The sequence below is a fragment of the Musa acuminata genome, chromosome BXJ1-2 (assembly GCF_036884655.1).
Source record: "Musa acuminata AAA Group cultivar baxijiao chromosome BXJ1-2, Cavendish_Baxijiao_AAA, whole genome shotgun sequence".
Taxonomy (NCBI): Eukaryota; Viridiplantae; Streptophyta; class Magnoliopsida; order Zingiberales; family Musaceae; genus Musa; species Musa acuminata.
The window spans coordinates 10,275,591-10,299,658 of NC_088328.1; the positions used below are offsets into that span (position 1 = coordinate 10,275,591).

The window sequence follows — 24,068 nt, forward strand, 5'->3', positions numbered from 1 at the left end:
ATGAATCACTAATGTCATGATGATTCTTGACGAATTCATTAAAAATCTCGTTATGGTCGATACATTCCTTATGAGTAAAACCTTTAACCACAAGTCTAACCATTATATCGTTCGACATTGTCCTTTGAGTCACATTTATATAATAGACTCTTTTACAATTATTGGACAATTCGATAAATTTATCAGACACCATTCTGGTTATTAATAACTCTTCTTTTATTGCATCATATTAGTTTTCAGAATCATTACTTTTCATGACCCGTGACAAAAATAAGGGATCCATTCTGATTCCTATATCATAATATAATTCTTGTAGATATACAACATAATAACCATAAATGGCATGATTCCTTCCCCTTTGAGATATTCTCAAAGTTATCAATTATGGTTGTTCTACAAGACCATTAATAATGATATCAATATAATGTGGGAGTTTAGTAATGTTATTTTGTTGTTTAGTTTCATCAAATCATTTAATAATTTGAGTAACAACAATCTCTCGAATAATAAAGGAGTATTAACTTGTATCTCCTCTATATCAAAATTAAATTTCGAGATTTTTACTCCCACTGATTTGCTATTTTATAGGAATCTTATGTTACCAGATTTAATTATCCTTGTACTATGATTAGAGCAATAAGATATATACCCCTTTTAAACTTTTCTGAATAGATAATAAAATATTTAAAAATAATTATTAAATCTAATTTTCTTTTATGTGAGTTGAAAATCGTTATCTCTATAGGACAATCTCAAATATGTAAATATCTTAAGTTATGTTTCCTATCATTTCATAACTTAAAAAAAGTCATGTAATTTACTTACTAGGAATACCATTCAAGATATACATAGTTATTCTTGGAGCTTCTTCTCACATTGATTTGGGTACAAAAGAATAACTTATCATTACTTTTAACCATATCTATAAGGTACAATGACATCTTTCAGCAATCATATTCTGTTGTAACACATCTGGTAAATCATATATCTTATTTTTCTAAGAATCTAGCAAAAGAATTGGGTTCATCATAAATACCATAAAATTTATCACCCTTGTCAGATATGATGATCTTGACTTTTTTATCTAATTGTCTATCAACTTCATTTATATACACTTCAAGAGTGTAAATGGTCATAGACTTTACATGAATTAGATATATATAATCATATCTCAACAAATTATTTATATGATAATAAAATATCTCTTTAATGAGACAAAAGCACAGAGTGATAAACATAATCTCAAGGAGTTTATAAAACTATATTTCACTTCAATATTTAATTGTAGTATCATTTGTAAACTTATTATTCATATTAATTCTAAATAGACTATTATACAGAATTGTAAGGTTAATTTTATTGAATCACAGTAAGTTTACAACCGCCAAAAGAGAAATAATATTTTTAATAATTCTAGGTAAAGCACTCAAATTCCCATAATTATAAAAAGTATAAATCCTCAATATTTATCAAATTTAATCATCTTTAGATATAAGCAATAAATACAAACTAATATTGCTTTCACTTTAAGATGATTCCCTACATTGATAAATATCTCATTCTCTTTTGGTTTTATCCCTCTTCATTTTTTTTTATTTTAATAAAAAATATCTATTATTGGTAACATATGATGAAGCATTAAATTAATCCATCAATAATATCTGTAATATTTGATTTGAACCATACAAAGGTTATAATTATACCTTTTTCATTTCAAATCAAATCTTATAGTATATTTCTTCTTCACATAACTTTATTTGCTACAAAAATAACACTTTATTGTGAAGATATTCTTTTATGAGTTTATATAATAATTATAAACTCAGGTGGATATACACTTCATCCTTATTTTAGTGTTACCTACTCCTTGAGTAGTACTCAAAATATTATGAGTCTTGAGCTTACAACTTTATCATTTATTTTGAGGATATAATCTTAAATTCCTCAAATACTATCATAGTAAGGTGTCAACTAATGACTTATCAGATAATTTAAATTGATCATTAGATATTCTAATGCACTAGTTGTAAACTGTACTGAAGTCTAAGTATCATAAAATTGAGTATTTCATACCTTTCTTGATCAGTCACCTCAATTATTTATTTCACAAAACTTTCAGTAATTAAGTTTGTGTTCTGTTCAATTAATCTAATCAACGTTTCACTTACTCAATACAACTTGTATATGCTCAAGTCATTTATTTCAAAAAGTATAGGGACATTTACAGAAACACAATAAAGGAAGTACCACAATAATAATATAACATTAATGCTTTGAGTTTCCAAAATATGATGAACTATTGATATCATCTATATTTCACATTTGGGTGAAATATTGACATATCTAGTATTCACTCAAAATCACTTATGGAGGACTGATACCATCCTTGTGGAATAGTATTGTTACTTTTGGGTATACAACCCTAAACTGCAAGAATATCCAAAACAGTATCATCTTACCCCATCACATAATTATTTGAAATAGATTCTCCTTTGGGATTATCTAAATCTCATAATTATATGTGCCATCATGAATATTATTTTATTTAATATCATTTAGGATGAATTCCATAATGTATTTTATAGATTATTGGTCCAAGTCACTTTGGTGGCTACAGGACCAAAATATCCCATGAATGATATGAACTTTATTGTAATTCATATCCCATAAGCCTATCATCCCAGGCTACTTTGGTAGCTACCGGTCAGATAAAACTTAGGAAGATAAATTATAAATAATATTCACCAAAATTTCTTTATCCTGCTTCATACTGTCATTATGAATATTATTTTTTATTTAATATCATTTAGGACTAATTTCATAATGTATTTTATAAATTATCGATCTAGGTCCTTTGGTGGCTACAGGACTAATACAAAAATATAAAATATAATATAAAATATCCTATAAATGATAAGACCTTTATTGTAATTCATATCATAAAAGTTTATCATCCAAGGCCACTTTGGCAGCTACAAGTCAGATAAAACTTAAGAAAATGAATTACAAATAATATTCATCAAATTTCTTTAATTTATGCTAAGCAGTTCAATAATAGAATAACAACCATAATAATTATTGAACATTAATGCTAAGCAGTTCAATAATAGAATAATAACCATAATAATTATTGAATATTAATACTAAGCAGTTCAATAATAGAACAACCATAATAATTATTGAACATTAATGCTAAGCAATTCAATAATAGAATAATCATAATAATTATTAAATATTAATGCTAAGCAGTTCAATAATAAATAACCATAATAATTATTAAACTTTAATTAACAAAAGAAAACTCATATGATAATCATGATAACATATAAATCATGTCTTCAATACCTTCATGTGAAGGGTACACATTATTTCACAATTTCAAATATATACATGTGAATAACTAAATAAAATATCTAAAAATAATAATTAGATTTTATTTATCACATGTATAATCAATAATTCATATGAAAAAACTATAAAATAAACCATAATTTATATTTTTTTAATCAAAAATTAAATCCAATCAAATAACCAAAATATAATCATGATTAAATTCAATCATAATTATAATAAATCATATTTATCAATTTTATAATTGAGAATATAAACCAAATTTCTCAATTTCATAATGATAAAACTATAAATATTTGATAGGATATAAATCGAAAATATGCAATTTATGAATGGCAGAACTATAATTTGGCAGAAATTAGATCCGAGGGTAAAATTATAAATATATTGACTGAAATTACGAAATTTGCAAAGGGTAGAATTGTAATTTTATAAAACCTAGCCTCGAGGTCAAAATCATAATTATACCAAAACCCTAATCTGCCTTCCTGCCGTCGCTTGCGCGTGCGGCGCGGCCATTGCGACGCTGCGTGTGGCGCTGTCGCTACTCGCGCGCGGCCGTTGCGATGCTGCGTGCGGCGCTGCCGCTGCTCGCGCGAGGCCGTTGTGACGCTGTGTGGTGCCGCCATCTGCGGCCACCGCCCTTCCGCAGGCGCCTTGTGCGGGCACCACCATTATGCATGAGGGCGGCCGCTGCCTTCACACGGGGTGCAGCCATCCCCTTCCGCGGTCGTCGCGTTCACAGGCGATGTGGGATGTCTGTGGTGCCGCCACCGCTCGTAAGCAAACCACTGCCCGCGCACGACCATGATGCGCGGTTGCGGGGTGGTACATGCCCTTCGCCGACAACGATCAAGAGATGATCATCTCAATAACATTGATGATAGTAAACAGTAAATTCATCTATCAAACATAAAATTATACATTGCTCATAAACAGTAATAGAGTAAAACATATAGAAAAAACATATCAATAACATCCGATGAATCATTCAGGCATCGTAAACAACAATAATAGAACTAATATATTTGATCTCAAGAACTTAGCTCTGATACCAATTATTAGCATAAAATCTATAATCATGCTTGCTATCTGTAATGCGAAAAAATTTTATGCCAAGATTGAAATCAAATAAATTGGATCTAACAATATTACGATGCAAAGAGAACTAGATCCTTAGAAAAACCTTAATCTCTCAATTGCTGAGATGCTACTTAAACGCACTCACTTAACTCGATGTCCCCTTAGTCCCTAGAGGTCATGTCTATTTATAGGCGAGAGCAGAGGGTCTAGGATAAGTTATTAGGAGAGTTCCTCCGTATCTCCTAAGGAATCCTACTTTAATATGAACTTCTTTTCTATTGGTCAATAACCATAATCAAAATCTAATAATATCTATAATATATCTTACCTAATTAAATAGGGCCACATAATCTAAACATCACTAACTTATGGGCAGAATGAATTCATAAATTCGAATCAAATATAGAGATATTAATTGACATTATTATATCCCTCGTTATGTCTAAAGTATGCATGAAATTATAGAGTACTAATATTAAGACAAAAGGCAATGTTGACAACTAAGCCACTGCTGAAAATTAGAATATTGCCCCAACATTTATTAAGCCAATATTTTATAAATTTATTTATATTTTAATATTTTCAAACCATTTGTTACTTTTTATTTTATAATTTTAATTGAGATATTAATTACATCAAATTATTTTGTATTTTATTTGCTTAATTAAATATTTTAATTTTATCATCTAGCTAAGATATATATAATTACAAATCAATCTTGAGAGTTCGATTTATCACGATGGATTGATTGTCAAGCTCTACAAGTCTTTAGTCCAATCATGACTAAAGCTACATTCTCTCAATTAACTCTCTTTTATGACATCGTATGAATATTTATTTAAATATTATCAACATCATCAAGTATATAAGCCTTGAAAAAAAAATTCATTACATTCAACACTAATTTAGCATACCCTATAGATGTCAATCTAAATATTCATTTATTTGTTTGTTTTTTTTTTTTTTTTGGAGAATTCACTTGGGTTCATTATCTGGGATGTACTTTTCATTTTATGACTAATACATAGTTCCTCTTAAAAAAAAAAATTATACAATCAACAATTAATTCAGGATGACACATGCCTCCATAAAAATATCCTAGTATTTAAATTAGGAGATCCAGTCTGAATAGATGATGTCTAATATGCATTATAATTATCAAAATTGAATGAAACTACATGATCAAATGAAAAAGATTAAGAATCAAATCATTAATTGATATATATATATATATATATATATATATATATCTTATTTTTGTGCTTACCAAAATTATGAATATCTTAACCTTACAAAAAGATAGAAGGCACTCCCAGGCTGAAACCCGGCTTTTTAGCTCATCAAAGTAACTTATCTTTAGTTTGCAGGGACAACGGCCCGCCCAAGATCAAGCCCTACCATTCATCGTAACCGTCGTCATCGTTGTCGCTAACCCAAATTTAGATGCTCACCTGTCGCGTCTTTGCCGCCCTACCCAAGCTTTCCTAAAATTACCTTAATACCTTGTCGGAACCCAATCTCCTCCTAATAATACCCAGTTATACTTCCTGTGGAATTTACCCTCGTTCCCAGATCATAATACAACGAAGGCCCCCGCCAGAGAGTCATACGTGGATAGACTGGTGTAAGAATGGGTGTTTTCCTCCAGTTAAAAATAATCGCCTCACTTTTACCTGTCATATGCGGCCTCCACGATGGAAGTCATTTCCTGAGAGCGATCGAAACAGATGTTCTAATGCCATATCATCCGACGAAATCGGCGAAACCTTCACTATAAATGTCGCCTCCTCTCTGCTGATCTCCCGTTCCCAAACCCCCATAATGAAGGAAACCTAACAATAGTGATTTCAGATCGTTGGCTGTAGATCTCGGCCATGGCGTACCCGACGTTGGAGATCACCTTGGTCTCGGCCAAGGGTCTCAAGGACGTCAACCTCTTTTTCAAAATGGCCGTCTACGCCGTGGTCTCCCTCTCCGATAACCGTCTGGCACGGCAGCGCACGCCGCCTGACCGCGAGGGCGGCCGCAACCCTTCCTGGAACTCTACTCTCCACCTTACCATCCCTGCCGATGGCGACCTCGCCTGCCACTTCCTCCACATCCTCCTCCGCACCAAGCGCGTCCTCGGAGATCGCGACGTGGGCGAGGTCCGCGTCCCGCTTCCGGAGCTCCTCTCTGGGGCCGGCGACGGCCCAACCTCCGTCCAGTTCGTCAGCTACCAGGTTCACAGGGTGACCTCCGGAAAGCCCAAGGGCATTCTCAACTTCTCCTACAAGCTTAGCGAGCGCGTCGCCGTGTCGGCCTCGGAGGCCTCCACGTATCAGCCTTCTACCACAGCGTTCCCCACGGCCGCCGGCACTGTGCCGTACCCTCCACCACCTCTTCCTCCTCCTATATCAAACGCAGACGAGCCCGTGATGGCGTACCCGGCAGGGACAAGCTCAGCCGCCTACGCAGCACACGGCGTGGCCGCGCCGCCGTATGGGTACGGATACCCGCCCGTGGGTTACGGGTACGGATACCCTCCAGCGGGGCACGGATACGGGTATGGGGCAGCTCTGCCACCGGCGGTACGGCCACAAAGGGATAACAAGATGGGGATGGGGATGGGGATGGGTATGGGTATGGGAGCAGGGTTCGTCGGTGGTGTGCTTGGCGGGCTTATGGTCGAGGGTATGATGTCCGATGCTGCTGTTGCGTGCGACGCCGGCTATGACAATGGATTCGACCCTGCGGGTAGCTTTTGACATGTAGGAATCCTCCTCACTTGTGTCAAAACAAATATGCAGTTTTCACTTCCCATGTCGCAACAAATATTATTATTGCGACTTTTATATACCTATATTCTTCTTGGTAACAATGTAACTTATTATCAGGTTGCAAAATTTATGTCCTAATAAACTGACACAAGTACAAGTATATGTTTGCTTTGGGTTCCATGTTACGTTTATTTTATAATAGGATATGAAATGGCTTTTATTTTAAAGACATTTCAGGCTTAGTCTTGATATTATTGTTTGTAAATGTAAATAAGAAAGTAAAATTATTATTCATAAACACTTTGTCTACAACAAATTCAACTTTCAATTACTTTCTTTGGTTGTTTTTTCAAAACTAAAATTATATTAGCTAAATTATAAAATTTCAAGAAGAATTTTATAGATCATAATACCAAAAATTGACCAACTAAGAGGGGTCACTCTTCTTTCTAAAACAAATATATCTTTGATCAATCTAGCATATGTGATCAACTAATTAACAGTCACATGCCCTTCTCTATATACATATATCAAAAAATAAAAAATAAAACACTCAAGACCAATATTTTCAATTAATTTTTTTTATCGTCTAAGGGATAGGAACCTTACGTAAGATGTATATTTGAGTCCATCTTGACTCATATTGAGCAACAATCTATAAATCATCCTTGACAACTACTACCTTGTAATAAAAGACACTCTCTTTTTCAATAAACCTACGGCTAACAAATAAAAAGTTCACTAATATCATTTTTTAAAATAAATCTTACACCTCCATTATTCTTGTTCTTAATTAAATCATCACAATTAAGTTTCATCCATCTCATTCATTTGAGACCTACTCTAAGACACTAACCTTTGGATTCACCCTTACCTAATAAGATTTGAGGGATTGGCCATGTCACAAGTCAGGACCAATGCAACTGCCTTTTAGACGATGCCATGCACAGAAATAGATTTATGATAAAAAAAATAAACTAACCCCTAACCCTTTATAACCACCATAAAGCAGTGGTAATGATAACTCCAAAAAGCAAACCAAGACCTCCCTTCATCCGGGCACCCTCATTAATCCACTCATAATCAGACCATGCAGAAAAATAGCTAAAATGCACACCAAGTTTATGCTCTACTAACTTCCATATATCACATACAAAGGAGCAATAAAAGAAACAATGAGAGATCGACACAAGTTCTAAGCAAAAAAAAAAAAAAGGACACATCTCGGTAATGCATACACCCATTCGGGCTAGTTTGTCTGTCATAAAAAGGTGATAGTGTAGAGGTTTTCAACAAAATACTTTCAGTACAAGACCTATGCCATAATTTGTGTGATAATTTTTGTAGGGATTTGATTTCATATGATTATCTCTATCTTTTTCATGAATCCCTTCTCTTTATCAAAATGAAAGCATATTTTAACGAAAACTTATTTATCATTTTTTACTTGATTCAAATTATTTCATAAATTTAGTTATTAATGGATTCCCTCCTTACCTTCTTTCCTCTTCTTCATGCAAAATGTTGGAATCTATCGTTTTAATATTGATAACATTTAATGATGAGAACTTTTGAGTGTGAAACTTGCTTGATTTTTTTTTACCACACTTGTATTGTTGAATTGTTCTCTTTTTTGTTGATGATAAAGGGGGAGAAATAATACCAAAATGTGGTAAATTAATGACAAATGTATGCAATGTATTTCATCATATATACTTGAAATGTTTGTTTGATAAATTTTTTTCATTATGATAAGATATCTAGAGTTTAACTTGCTATTTTGTAATTGATATCTTGCCATAAAATGATGAATTGCTATCTTTGTCATCTTTCATATTTGAAATATCATACTTGAAAATAGATATCATGCCTTGACATCATTTTGATAAATACATAGATCATGGTAGGAATCATGATATGCATATTGATAAGTTTAATTAACTTATCGTATCGGTTTATTTCTTGAATTCAAAGGTCTTGAATTCAAGAATGTCTTTTCTAAGTATGGCATATAGATATGGAGAATTAATGTTAACTCCATAATTGATTGTCCTCATCAAAAAGGGGAAGATTATTGAATCTCGGATTTTGATGATGAAGTCAATTGTAATTTGTTTGATCTAATTTATATATTGAGAAAAGTGTGTAGGATTAATTACGATAGCAGTAAGACAAAAAGCAAGTGTTGTGCCAGAGTCAAGATCGAGATTTCATTGGGAGTTCGAGAGTTCGATGGAAGTCCAGACGTTCGTCGGAAGTTTTGCCGAAACCAATCGAGAAGTCCAGGAGCTTGCCAAAGAAGCTCATCGGAACTCGCCAAGAAGATCATCGTAAAGTCCAGGAGCTTGCCAAAGAAGCTCGTTGGAACTCGCTAAGAAGATCATCTTAAAGTCCAGGAGCTTGTCGGGAGTTCGTCGGAACATTATCGAGAGTTCGTCAGATGTTCACCGGAAGTACACTGGAAGCTCGATAGAAGAGCAATTAATGCATCGGAATAAGAAGCACTGTAAATTATGTCTTAATTATCATAGTTAGAGCATAAATTAAGTTAGGATTGGGAGGTGATCTCACTAACTTAATTAGGGGACAATTGGGCCCTTAACAGGGCTGAATCGGGTCGAAGTGAGCTACCAATTCAGCTCCTGAAAACATACCGGCGGTGGCACCGCTTGGAAGGCAGTGCCCCTGGATTTCTGGGTTGTGATACTGACCAGACTGGGCAGTGGTACCACCGGCAGTAGTGCTACCAGTTGTGGTACCGCCCTTGTTCGGCGATGGTATCGCCCAGAGTCAAATCAGCGACGGTAGGACCGCCCAATAGCGGCGGTGGTACCGCCAGTACCCCAAATTCTGGGGATGTGGCACATTTTGGCTCCAATTTTAAAGCCATTAGGGCCTATAAAAACCCCACCCTTTAATGCATGAAAAGGCATGAAAGTATTGGCTTAATATTGAATTCTTGAATCATAAAAGTGTTGTAAAAGTTAGAGTTCTCCTCCTTCATCTCTTAGCCTTGTAACCATCTAAGAAATAGGAGTGAGACTTGTAAAGGTTGTCTCCTAAACCTGGGAAAAGGAGAAAGTGCTGTAAAGAGGTGTTCGATCTTCACTTATTAAAGGAAGGCCTTTAGTGGACGCCGGTGACCTCGTTAGGGGAGGAATCCGAAAGTGGATGTAGGTCACTTTGACAGAACCACTCTAAATTCCGGTTTACTTTTCATTTGTGCAGTTTACTTTACTACAAACGTCCTTAATCTTCTCTTGTACTTTTACGAAAGCTTTCAAGTTCAACTTCTCTCCGAAACTAATTGAATCAAAACCATTTTCATCGAAATCGATTTTAAATGAAACGAACAATTTTTTAAAATCACGAAAGTTCTCCGCTGCACTAATTCACCCCCCCCCCCCCCCCCCTCTTAGTGCCGCTCTTGATCCTAACAATTGTACCACCGATGATTCCACCAATTGGCCCCTAATTGAGTTGGCTCAATTCCAACCCAATTACATCTAAAACCTACTTCGATCGAGACAATTATTATAAAGCTAAATCAAATATTGTTCAGCATGTCATTGGTTCATCGACGCCTCATCCGATTCTTTAGTACATCGTCTTTTCTTGCAGCCTATTACCCAATCGGTCAGTTGACCTCCGTAATTCTGATTTCCTTGGACCAATTTATGCTCTTCTTGGCCCGATGCCTGAACTCATGCCCTGAAGTTTTCTGCTAATACGTTGACCGATCCTCCAGCTCGACGTCCAATCTTCTGACATTTTTCATTACAGCCCAACATGATTCTTCCTGCTTTAATTGTCTCTCCCTAATCGAAGCTTCCTATATCACTCAAAACGCAGATCAAATCATAAACACTATCAATTGGTTTCATCATCAAAATCTGAAATTAAATAGTAACTTTTGTGTTATCTAAACTCAATTATTAGATAATAAAAGTAAGAAAATAAGTAACCTGATGCCATTACCTTAGACTAGAGATAAGAAGAGGAATCGAAGAAAACGAAGTAGTGTTCGATATTATAGTGATTTTTATCTTAGACCAGAGATAAGAAGAGGAAATGAAGAAAAATACTAGAGATAAGGAGGAGAAAAAGTAGTGTAGTCTTATTGCTTTTACTTGGGGATTTTGGATTAGTTCAACATATTTAGGAATTTAGCTTTTAAGGCAAGTGTTCTATCTTATAGTGATTTTTATCTCTGATTTTTTTTTTGTTTATGAGTAATTTGTAGAGCTTTGCCTTTTGTAACAGTATCAAACTCAATTGAACTACAAATTTACTATTTTGAAATTTATGAGAATCCTAATTTACTTATCTTGTTTTAACTATAACATTTTGTATAAAATTTTAATTTAGGCAAAATAAATTTCTTTGGAAAATAGACTTAGATCTTTTTTTCATAACCTTACTTAAATGATTTGAGATATAAATACCTATCTAGATATTTATTTTGATTGATCAGTTGAATTCTATCAAATAAAGATAAAATTACGTAACCTATTTATCTTATTTCAATTATAGTATTATGTATAAAACTCTAAATCAAGCAAAATCTCTTTTTTTGAAAATTAGACTTGTGTATCATTCCTTTAGCATCTTATTTGAACAATTTGAAGTATAAATTTCTATTCAAATATTTATTTTTATTGATCCTCAAATTCTATCAAATAGAGATAACATGATTCTGACCTATATATACTCAATTACTTATAACTCACTCTAATTTACACAAAACTTATTTCATTTGAAAGTAAACTTATATATTTTTCTAACAAATATAATAACTTGATTAAATTAGAGTACAATTGCCTATTCGAATATCTAGTGAAACTTACCTTATAGATTCTATCAAAACATATTGATCCTCAAATTTATCAATTCTCATGTTATTACTTTAAAATTCTTTTTTATCTTACTCACTGATTCTTGTTATAACTGATATGTTTATATCAACTTGATCTTGCTTTATACATTTGCATGTATGTATTTATTGTCTCATATGTGCTTATGATACATTTATACTTTTATGATTGGAAAATCCTTATTATACTATAGTATTTGTGAGATAATGTAAACTTTTACAATAAATAAAAATGGAGTTATATCTAGAGCTTATGATTCTTATTGACTCTAATGACTTTATGGGTGGATGAAACTCATGAGATACTTGATGACACTTAGAAATGGTTGAAATTTAATACTCTTGCTGGCCCCAATGACCTCTTATAGACATGAGTTGATGGAGCTCCAAAACATGAGAAGCTTATGGACATTAAAAAATAGATAAAATTATGATCACACTATTCCATCTATATTCCTTTGGTATTATTCGAAAGGATATGCCTTGCTATATGCTCCATTAATATCAATTAATCAAATGAAATGTCATATATACCTCTTGAACTTATGTCTTACATTATGATTTTGATTCACTCATATATTGATATATGTTCATTTGATAATAATGAATCAAATGAAATATCAAATATGTGTCTTATGCACATACCTTACATCATGATCGTGATTTGCTCATATATTGCTATATACTCATTTAGTATCAATGAAATGAATGAAATATCATATATGACTATGCTCTTGAGTTCATATATTATATTAAAAACTTGATTCACTCATATATGGCTATATTCTCTTTTAATATTAATGAATCAAATGAAATTCTAATGCCTCTTGAGCTTATACCTTATATTATGATCATAATTTGCTCGTATGTTATTATATGCTCATTTGATATCAATGGATCAAATGAAACATCAAATATGATTCTACTACCTTTTATTATGATCTTGATTTCCTCATATGTTGCTATATACTCCTTTAATATCAATAGTTATAAATAAAATGATAATTTTAACTCTACTCTTGATATCATGCCTTATATTTTGACATCAATAAGCTCATATGTTATCATTTACTCCTTTGTTATCAATGAATCAAATGAAATATCAAACATGACACTTGAGATCATGCCTTGTATTTTTACCTTGATATGATCATATGTTGCTATATGCTCATTTGATATCAATAAAATCAAATGAAATGATCAATATGACTCATGAGCAGTTAATTACATATTGTCCCTTGTAGTTAAACATCTTTAGTATTTTGATTATTATAGTTAAAAAATTTATATTGAGATCTCTATAGTTATATAAGTAAAATATTTAACCTCATTTATCTTAGTGCTATCGGCTTTACCGATTAAAGATATAGTATGTGATAGCATGTGTATGAATGATACGAAAATGATAGGCAATCAACAGTGGTGAGCTAATTACATATTATCCCCCTATAGTTAGACCTCTTTAGTATATCATTCTTTGGGCTTAAAAAATTCATATTGAAATCTCTATAGTTATAAAGGTAAAATATTTAACCTCATTTACCCTAATGCTATCGGTTTTACCGATGAAAGATACAACATGTGATAACATGTGTATAATAGCGTTGCACTATTATGCCTCACTTGTCTTTTCTTTCTCCTCTCTCCTCGTCGTTGGTGGCATAGATGCCTCACCTACCTCTTCCTCCTCCTTCAGTGTTGACGTAGATGTAGAGTGACATTAGAGAAGAAAGAGTATTGTGGCACCAATGCAGATGCCTCACTTGCCTCCTTATCCCCCTCCATTGCTGCCATAGATGTAGAGTGTCACTGGAGGAGGTAGAGCGGTACAGCACTAACGCAAATGCCTCACCTTCGTCCTCTTCCTCCTCTAGTGTTGATGTAGATACCTCACCATTATGCCTCCTTTTTCTCCTCATCGTCAATGTTTGGATCGACATCGGTATAGTGAACCATTGGATCGTCATCGTCGACCACACCACAACAATCACTCATGACATCACTATTCGCCACCATCGTTGAAATTACTTTTTGCTCATTATTTTCATGACATTCATGCACGTGTTGTATATTTTGTCAATAAAGCCGATGGTGTTAGGATAAATGGGATTAAATATTTTACTTTCATAACTATAAGAATTTTAATATAATTTTTTTAAGTTTAGGGACCAAGATACTAAAAAGATCTAACTGTAGAGGATAATTTATAATTAGCTTACCACCACTATTGAAATTATCTTTTTTCCTATCATTTTTGTGTCATTTATGCATAAGCTATCATGTGTTGTATCTTTTATCGGTAAAACTAATGATGTTAGGGTAAATGAAGTTAAATATTTCACTTTTATAACTATAGTGATTATAATATAAATTATTTTAGTATATGGATCAAGATACTAAAAAGATCTAACTATATAGAGTAATATATAATTAGCCCCTCATGAGTTTATGCTTTTTAATATGATTTATTTATATATTACTTATGAAATGCTAAATATGACTCTTGAATTCGTATTATATATTTTAATCCTTACGTAGATGATTTCTCATCCTTTATGTCTTGGGTATAATAGTCACTTGCTAAGTGTTATAGCTCACTTTATTACAATATAAATTTTTTATATTAATTAATTACTCATACTTATGTTAGAATCCTAAAAGTTTATGAGAAGTCTTTGATATTTTAGTATGATATTATTATAAAAAATTAATGCTTACAATATTATTAAAAATATTAATTTGTGTGTTGTTGTAATAGACATTATGGTTTGGAAGTTTAGAATATTAAACTAAAGTTTCCATCTTTTATGTAAATGTGTGATGAATGATCGATTTTATATTTATGATATTTCATTGATCTTGTGAATTTATAAATAATTGTTATTAATTTTAAATTATCTTTCGATCTTGTAGAGTTATTAAGTAATATATTGAATGATTATAAATTATAAATTTTATAGTGTGTGAATGAAAATTAAATATTTTTAATATTATTAAATTTTATGTTTCAGATTTGGGATTTAGATTATGATATCTTGAAAAAAATTTAAAAAAGATTTTTTTTTTTAAATCATCCTACTTATACTTTTAATTTGATTATGGAATTGTACTCCTTACTAGAAATCACCCAAAAAAAAAGTTTAATATGTTAGGATCAAGTTGGCACTAAGAGGGGGGTGAATTAGTGCTTTCGATAAAACTGATGTTAATTCAACAATTCATTCGATAAAGCTTGTATCCGAAAAAGAGTTTAAACTTAAAAACATTCTAAGTGATTAAGGGCAGTAAACAAGTAAATCAGTGAGTAATGAGAATGAAAAGCATGAAAGAAATGACACAGAAAAAAAGCACACCAGATTTATAGTGGTTCGGTCGTTGTAACCTACATCCACTTCCAATTCCTCCTCCGTTGAGGCCACCGGCATCCACTAATGGTCTTCCTTCAATAGGCGAAGACCAACCACCCTCTTATAATACTTTCACTTTTTCATGGGTTTAGGAGATAACCCTTACAAGCTTCACACCTCTTCTTGAATGATTACAAAATTAGAAAGGGAGGAGGATGACACTTTGCAATTTTACAACCCAAAATCTTAAGATTTTTGTTCACACTTTCGTGCTCTTTCATACAGGAAAGAGTGAGATGTTTATAGGCCCCAATGACTTAAAAAATAGAGCAAAAAAATGTTTCATCCCGGGTATCAAGGGTACTAGTGGTACCACAGTTTACAGATTGACATTGGGTGGTACCACTACTCAGTTTGGGTGGTATTATCGCTTGAAAGAGCCTCAAAGACTAAGCTCTAGTGGTACCACTATTGAATCTTGTATTTTGATGATGAAACCAATTAATAATTGTGTTTATATTTTAATCTGCGTTTTGAGTGACGTAGGGTGCTTCGATCAGGATGAGACAATTAAGCAGAAAAAATCATGTTGTGCCGGAGGAACATGTCAGAAGATTGGACGTCGGGCCGATGGATCGGTCAACATATCGACAGAAGGCTTCGGGCCGTGGACTTGGGCATTGGGCCAAGAAGAGCAGGTATTGCGCCAAAGATATTGGAGTTGCGGAGTCAATTGACCGATTGGGCAATAGGCCGCAAGAGAGGACGATACGTCAAAGAATCGGACGAAGCGTCGAGGGACCAATGAAATGCTGGACAACTTAGTTAATTGCTTAGGATTAATTGTCTCGATCGAAGTTTTGTTTTAAGTATGCAGGATTAACTACGATGAAAGTAAGACATGCAGTAGGAGTTGCGCCGGAGTCAAGACTATGATCACGATGGGAGTTCGAGAGTTCAACGGAAGTCCGAACGGTCGTCGGAGGTTCTACAGGAATAAATCCGAGAAGTCCAGGAGCTTGCCAAAAGAAGCTCGTCGAAACTCGCCAAGTGGATCGTCGCAAGTCCAGGAGTTTGCCGAAAGTCCGTAGGAGCATCACCGAGGGTTCATCGAATGATCGACGGAAGTTTGCCGGAAGAAGCGATTGACGCATCGGAGCAAGTTACAGTAAATGTCTTAAGAAATTCGTAGTTAGCACGATGATTAAGTTAGAAATGGGAGGTGATCCGATTAACTTAATCTTGGGGCAATTGGGCCCTTGAAAGACCTAAATTGGGCCGAATGGATCAGCCCATTCGGACCTAGATTACTTGGCCAAAGGTGGCCCCGCCTGGGTCGGCGGTGGCACCGCCCAGGGCTCAGTCTTCGAGCTCTGGCTGGGTGGTGCAACCGCCTCTAACAGAGGTGCAACCGCCTGAGCTCGGTCTTCGAGCTCTGGCTGGGCGGTGCAACCGCCCTAGTCAGAGGGTGGCACCGCCTAAGCTCGGTCTCCGAGCTCTAGCGGGAGGTGCAACCGCCCCTGACAAGAGGTGGCATTGCCTAGAGGCTCAATCTTCGAGCTCTGCTAGGCGGTGCAACCGCTAGACCCCGGAATTGACAGTTTTGAGCTTGGAATTCAAACTGGTTTGGGGCCTATAAATACCCCACTCTTTCAGCAATGAAAGAGCAACCAAAAACCACCGAAATCCTGATCTTACTCTGTGATTTTTAGAGCTCAAAAGTGTTGTATGAGTTAAAAGTTCTTCCTCTTTTCTTCCAAGTTTTGATCTATCAAGAGAGGAAAGAAAATTCTGTAAGGGTTGTCTCCTAAGCCCGTCAAAAGGAGTGAAACTGTAAAAAGGTGATTGGCCTTCGCCTATTGAAGGAAGGCCTCTAGTGGACGTCGGTGACCTTGTCGGTGGAGGAAGCCAAAAGTGGATGTAGGTCAAGATTGACCGAACCACTCTAAATCTTGGTTTACATTTACTTTGAGCATATTATCTTTACTGCAAACCTCCTCAATAGCTTACTGCCTTCTGCACATTTACGATCATGTTTCAAAGTTTAGTGTTTTCCGAATCGGCATTTAGACGTAAATCAGTTTTATCGTACGAACATCATATTTCAGTTTACGCTTACATTCTAATTTCCATCATAACTGCAAACTGCCTTTATAGACTTGCTTTAACTGCATCTTGCTTGATCACAAGTTAAAGTGATTTATGAATCGGCTTTTCTACCGAAATCGCTCTTATCGTAAGAACGCAGTTTTAATCGTCGAAAGTTTTCCGCTGCACTAATTCACCCCCACCCCACCCCCCCCCCCCCCCCCCCCCCTCTTAGTTCTCTTGATCCTAACAATTGGTATCAGAGCCCGGTATTTCTCATTTCGGATTTACATCTGAGAGAAATGACTCTTCATGGCTTTAAAGAGGGTTTTTCGGTTGTTCGTCCACCGTTGTTTAACAGATTGGACTACACTTATTGGAAAACTCGAATGAGAGTTTTTTTTATTTCTATGAATTTGGATTTATGGAATATTGTTGAAAACGGTTTTCAACTTCTCTCTAAACCGATGAACGAATGGTCGGATTTGGAGAAGAAGTATTTTTCTCTAAACGCAAAGACTATGAATGCCTTATTTTGCGCTTTGGACAAAAACGAGTTCAATCGGGTTTCTATGTGCAAAACGGCTTTTGATATTTGGCGAACACTTGAAATCACGCACGAGGGAACTAGTAGAGTCAAAGACTCGAAAGTTAACATTTTATTGCATGATTTTGAGCTTTTTCGAATGCAACCAAGCGAGACTATAGGCGACATGTACACTCGTTTTACGGATGTCGTCAATGGTTTAAGAGCTCTTGGCAAATGTTTTTCGGATTTTGAACTCGTAAATAAGATTTTGCGTTCTCTTTCTAAGAAGTAGGATTCAAAAGTAACTGCAATACAAAAAGCTAAAAACCTAAACAACTTACCACTTGAAGAACTAATTGGTTCGTTGATGACATATGAAATGGTGCACAATGCACATGATAAACATGATGAACAAAACAACCTTCCAAAGAATAGGAAGGATTTGAAACCCCAGACAATTGAATACCACTTGAGCGATGACTCAAGTGATGAGGACAATGATGAACTTGAACTTCGAACACTAAATCTTAATAAGTTTATTAAACAAAAATATAAAATAAACAATGAACTTGAATGGAGGAAGAGGCCAAAGAAGAAGAACACAAAGTGGGATGAATCGAGCTCCTCCAAAGACGAGGAGAAAATCAAGAAAGGCGAGGTGGCAAACTACGCCTTAACCGCTTTCAATGAAAAGGTAATCGAAATCCCCCTGATTTATTGTGAAATTACTTGATGCTTTCATGATGTATTTTCTTTTTTAGTTTAGAATTAATTTTCTTGAAAATTACATGTTTAAAAATAAAAATACAAAAATTATTATCATGCTAGTAATTTCGAAAATGATAATATTGCATATTTTATGATAAACAAATAAAATGATTTTGATTGAAAATATGAAATCATGATTAAGAAGTAATAATGTGTATCATGTTTGATTAACATTGTTGAATGAAATCATGTTTGATTTGAAGTAATGCATAATGATGTAATGATTCGTGATTTATCATAAAGCAAATTAATTTTCAGTCATCACACAAGGCATTTAAAGAATTTTTGAAACATAGGAGAATGATTAATTTAAGCATGCTTTCAATCAAATTCAAGTCATGAATACCAATACTTTCATATTGTGAGTATCAATTCATGAATACAAAAAGATATTATTTGTGATTCCAATTTTGCAAGATCAAGATTATGATTTAGATAAAACTCATTCAAATCAAATCGTTAACTTGAAACTCATAATCAAGTCATCAAAATCAATTTCGAGATTCATAAAATATCATGAAATTATTAATCTCGATCAGATGGGAAAAGCATTTTTTAAGTGATTCTTTTTCATCTAAGCATGCTTTAGTCTTTATATGCCAAATCAAGATAAGCATGAAAGTTCAAGACGTAAAGGCAAAATCTTATAAAACAACTCATTAAGCAAGATTTTAAACATCCATTTTCAAGCTATTTAAAGAGTAAGTCAAGGGTTCAATTATCTCATGTCATGAATTCAAAATTCCATGAATCAAAATGATCATCAAAGGTAATCTCATGTTATTCCAAAAAATCAATATCATGATTTTGATAAAACTCATTTCAAATTTAAATCATCAAAATCACTTTTATGGTTCACAAAATTCAAAACATAGGTAGATTCATGATTTCATTGATAATATATTTTCCCCTTTTTTTAAGTATTTGATTTCATGTTAGCATGCTTTTTCATTTATGTTAAATAAAGACATGCATCAACATTTAGGATCGAAAAATGAATTTCATCATAAAACCATCAAGATCAATCGATTCTTAAAAATGAATTGTTATGGTCAAGAAAATCCAAAAATGAAATTTAACACTTTCATGCATTCGGACATGGTTTTGCCATATATTTTTCAAATACACTCATGAAAATAACACATGCTTATCATCATGTATAACTTAAAATTAAAAGGATTTGTCGAATGAATCATGTCCTTCTTGAATTTTCTTGATATCATGACATGATTTTGTAATATGGCCTGTATAATGATTAAAAATTTTTTGTCATTGATTTCTCCCTTCTTTTCGGTAATGACATAGGGGGAGAAAGATTGCTAGCTCAAGGCAAATGCTGGCTAGCTTGTACTCTTCCCTTCTTTTCAATAAAAACAAAGGGGAGAAAGCTTTTGCTAGTTAGAACATGCAAAGAAAAGTAAAGTGCAATCTTGCACAAGAAGCAAGTGTTGAATTGCCATGATTGAACTTAAGAATCTTGCTATGCTTTTGTGCTTATATGTTATGATGAAAATCTAGCTTCATGTTACAAAAACTTGCATATCTTTTAAAATAGCTAGAGCTACTTCTCCTTTTGTTGATGACAAAGGGGGAAAAGTATATGAATTGATACTATGAGTGTCATATTTGAATGAGAAATATATGAATTAATGCTATAAGTGCCATATTTGAATTTGAATTATGTTAAGTTATCAAAAGAAGCTTGTATAAAAAATATATGGTAAATTGATAATCGAAATGCTATGATTGCCATATGTCATGTTTGCATCATGTTAAGATATCAAGAACTTGCATCATAATTTTACTTGATGATATCTTGTCATGTGATGAAATTCTACGATTTGTTGCTAAAATAATGCATGCAATACTCGTGCTTTTTATGTGATGTATTGCATGTGATATGAATCGTGATTAAAATTGCCTTAATTTGAATTTAAGATTGATCTCAATTATGGAATTTTGAAATAAGAATGATTACTCACCTTTGTCATGATTTAGAAATTGACATAAAGGGTCTTCCCTTCTTTAGAAAGGGTCTTCCCTTCTTTTTGACAATGACTAAGGGGGAGATAACTAGCGTGCACAATTCAAGAAGAAAGCAAAAATTGCACTTCTCAAAAGAGAAGAAATTGCTATCTTGAACATCACCGAGAATTGCTAGCTTGAAACGTCAAGAAAATACAAAAATGTGCTATCGTGCCTATCTCAAAAAAAGCAAATATGCCAACTTGCATATCTTTGAATTTGCTAGCTTATAAAACTTGCATATTTCAAGAAGCAAGATTTGCTTTTTTGAACATCTCTAAATTGCTAGCTTGCAAGTTCTAAAATATTATAAAATTTGTTAGCTTGATGTTGTGGAACTTGCTATCTTACTACCTTGCATATCTATGATGATAGCAAAATTGCATGATGATACTATGTTTTTCATGCAATGAGTTGAACCTATATAACAAACACTTGATTGTGGTACTTCTCCTTTTTGTTGATGACAAAGGGGGAGAAGTATGATGTTATGCATAAGTTTATACATAAGTTAATGATGACGTGTTGCAAGTATTCATGATGAATATTGCAATGACTTGAATTCAGTTTGAATTCAAAGTTCTATCAATATGACATATTAATAGGGGGAGTTTGTTTAAACTCAGGGAGTTAAGTTTAACTCCGTCATCAATTAGTTGTCATCATCAAAAAGGGGGAGATTGTTGAATCTCGTATTTTGATGATGAAACCAATTGATAATTGTGTTTATGTTTTAATCTGTGTTTTGAGTGACGCAGGATGCTTCGATCAAGATGAGACAATTAAAGCAGAAAAATCATGTTGTGCCGGAGGAACATGTCAGAAGATTGGACGTCGGGCCAATCGATCGGTCGACGTTTCGATAGAAGGCTTCGGGCCATGGACTTGGGCATCGGCCAAGAAGAGCGGGTATTGCGCCAAGGATATCGGAGTTGCAGAGTCAACTAGCCGATTGGGCAATAGGCTGCAGGAGAGGACAATGCGCCGAAGAATCGGACGAAGCATCGAGGGACCAATGACATGCCGGACAACTTAGTTAATTGCTTATGATTAATTGTCTCGATCGAAGTTTTGTTTTAAGTGTGCAGGATTAACTATGATGAAAGTAAGACATGCAGCAGGAGTTGCGTCGAAGTCAAGACTATGATCATAGTGGGAGTACGAGAGTTCGACGGAAGTCCGGACGGTCGTCGGAGGTTCTGCAGGAACAAATCCGAGAAGTCCAGGAGCTTGCCAAAAGAAGCTCGTCGGAACTCGCCAAGTGGATCGTCGTAAGTCCAGGAGTTTGTCGGAAGTTCGCAGGAGCATCACCGAGGGTTCATCGGATGATCGACGAAAGTTCGCCGGAAGCTCGCCGGAAGAAGGGATTGATGCATCGGAGTAAGTTACAATAAATGTCTTAAGAAATTCGTAGTTAGCATGATGATTAAGTTAGAAATGGAAGGTGATCCCATTAACTTAATCTTGGGGCAATTGGGCCCTTAAAAGACCCAAATTGGGCCGAATGGATCAGCCCATTCGGACCCAGATTACATAGCCAGAGGTGGCACCGCCTAGGTCGGCGGTGGCACCGCCCAGGGCTCAGTCTCCGAGCTCTAGCTGGGCGGTTCAACCTCCTCTAATAGAGGTGCAATCGCTTGAGCTCGGTCTCTGAGCTCTGGCAGGAGGTGCAACCGCCCTTGATAGGAGGTGGCATCGCCTAGAGGCTCAGTCTTCGAGCTCTGCCAGGCGGTGCAACCGCCCTAGTCAGGCGATGCAACCGCCAGACCTTGGAATTCCAGGAATTGACAGTTTTGAGCTCGAAATTCAAACTGGTTTAGGGCCTATAAATACCCCACTCTTTCAGCAATGAAAGAGCAACCAAAAACTATCGAAATCCTGATCTTACTATGTGATTTTTAGAGCTCAAAAGTGTTGTTTGTGTTAAAAGTTCTCCTTCCTCTTTTCTTCCAAGTTTTGATCTGTCAAGAGAGGAAAGAAAATTCTATAAGGGTTATCTCCTAAGCCCGTCAAAAGGAATGAAACTGTAAAAAGGTGGTTGGCCTTCGCCTATTGAAGGAAGGCCTCTAGTGGATGTCGGTGACCTCGTCGGTGGAGGAAGCCAAAAGTGGATGTAGGTCAAGATTGATCGAACCACTCTAAATCTCGGTTTGCATTTACTTTGAGCATATTATCTTTACTGCAAACCTCCTCAATAGCTTACTGCTTTCTGCGCATTTACGATCATGTTTCAAAGTTCAGTATTTTCCGAATCAGTATTTAGACGTAAATTAGTTTTATCGTACGAACATCATATTTCAGTTTACGCTTATATTCTAATTTCCATCATAACTGCAAACTGCCTTCATAGACTTGCTTTAACTGCATCTTGCTTGATCACAAGTTAAAGTGATTTACGAATCAGCTTTTCTATCGAAATCACTCTTATCGTACGAACGTAGTTTTAATCGTGGAAAGTTTTCCGCTGCACTAATTCACCCCCCACCCCCCCCACCCCCTTAGTGCTCTTGATCCTAACAACCACTACTTGATAGCAATAACTATCAATGGTACCACCGCCCAAACCACCTAGGAGGTTGAGCCTCAAGTAGTGCCACCACTAGCCCTAGCGGTGCCTGACATGGCTCTTAGTGGTTGAATGAGCGATCCAACGGTCTAATTTAGCCCTGTTAAAAGCCTAGTTAGCCGCTAATTGAGTTAGAAGGATTTTTTGGAAAACTAACTTAAATTAAAGTTCTAACTACAATAGTTAAGGATAAAACAATTACTTTACTTATAATCTAAATTATCCTGCACGTCAATGGTTCAATCGAACTCTCGGTGAACTTCCTATTAGGATCGAGTCTGTTGAATCTCATATTTTGATGATGAAACCACTTGATATGTGTTTATGATTTAATCTGCATTTTGAGTGATGTAGGATGCTTCGATTAGGATGAGACAATTAAAGCAGAAAAATCATGTTGGGCTAGAGGAACATGTCAGAAGATTGGATGTCAGGCTGGTGGATCGGTCGAGCTGGTGGATCGGTCGACGTATCGACAGAAGGCTTTGGGCCATGGATTCAGGCATCGGACCAAGAAGAGTGGAAATTCTGCCAAGGATATCGGAGTTGCAGAGTCAACTACCCGATTGGGCAATAGGCCGCAAGAGAGGACGATGCGTTGAAGAATCGGACGAAGCGTCGTGGGACCAATGACATGCCAGACAACTTGATTAGATGCTTTGGATTAATTATCTAGATC

The 24,068-nt window shown here is 34.9% G+C and overlaps 1 protein-coding gene across 1 annotated transcript; it reads left to right on the forward strand.

The window, feature by feature from the left end:
• Positions 1-6,249: 6,249 nt before the first annotated feature.
• LOC135612219 (protein SRC2-like) lies at positions 6,250-7,353 on the forward strand. The gene has a single exon (XM_065108221.1). It carries the CDS (start codon positions 6,309-6,311, stop codon positions 7,179-7,181), a length of 873 nt encoding a protein of 290 aa, XP_064964293.1. The 5' UTR covers positions 6,250-6,308; the 3' UTR covers positions 7,182-7,353.
• The last annotated feature ends 16,715 nt before the right edge of the window (positions 7,354-24,068 follow it).

Bases quoted from the DNA above. Each gene is read 5' to 3' on its own strand.
- LOC135612219 (XM_065108221.1), top strand. From the start codon at position 6,309: ATGGCGTACCCGACGTTGGAGATCACCTTGGTCTCGGCCAAGGGTCTC.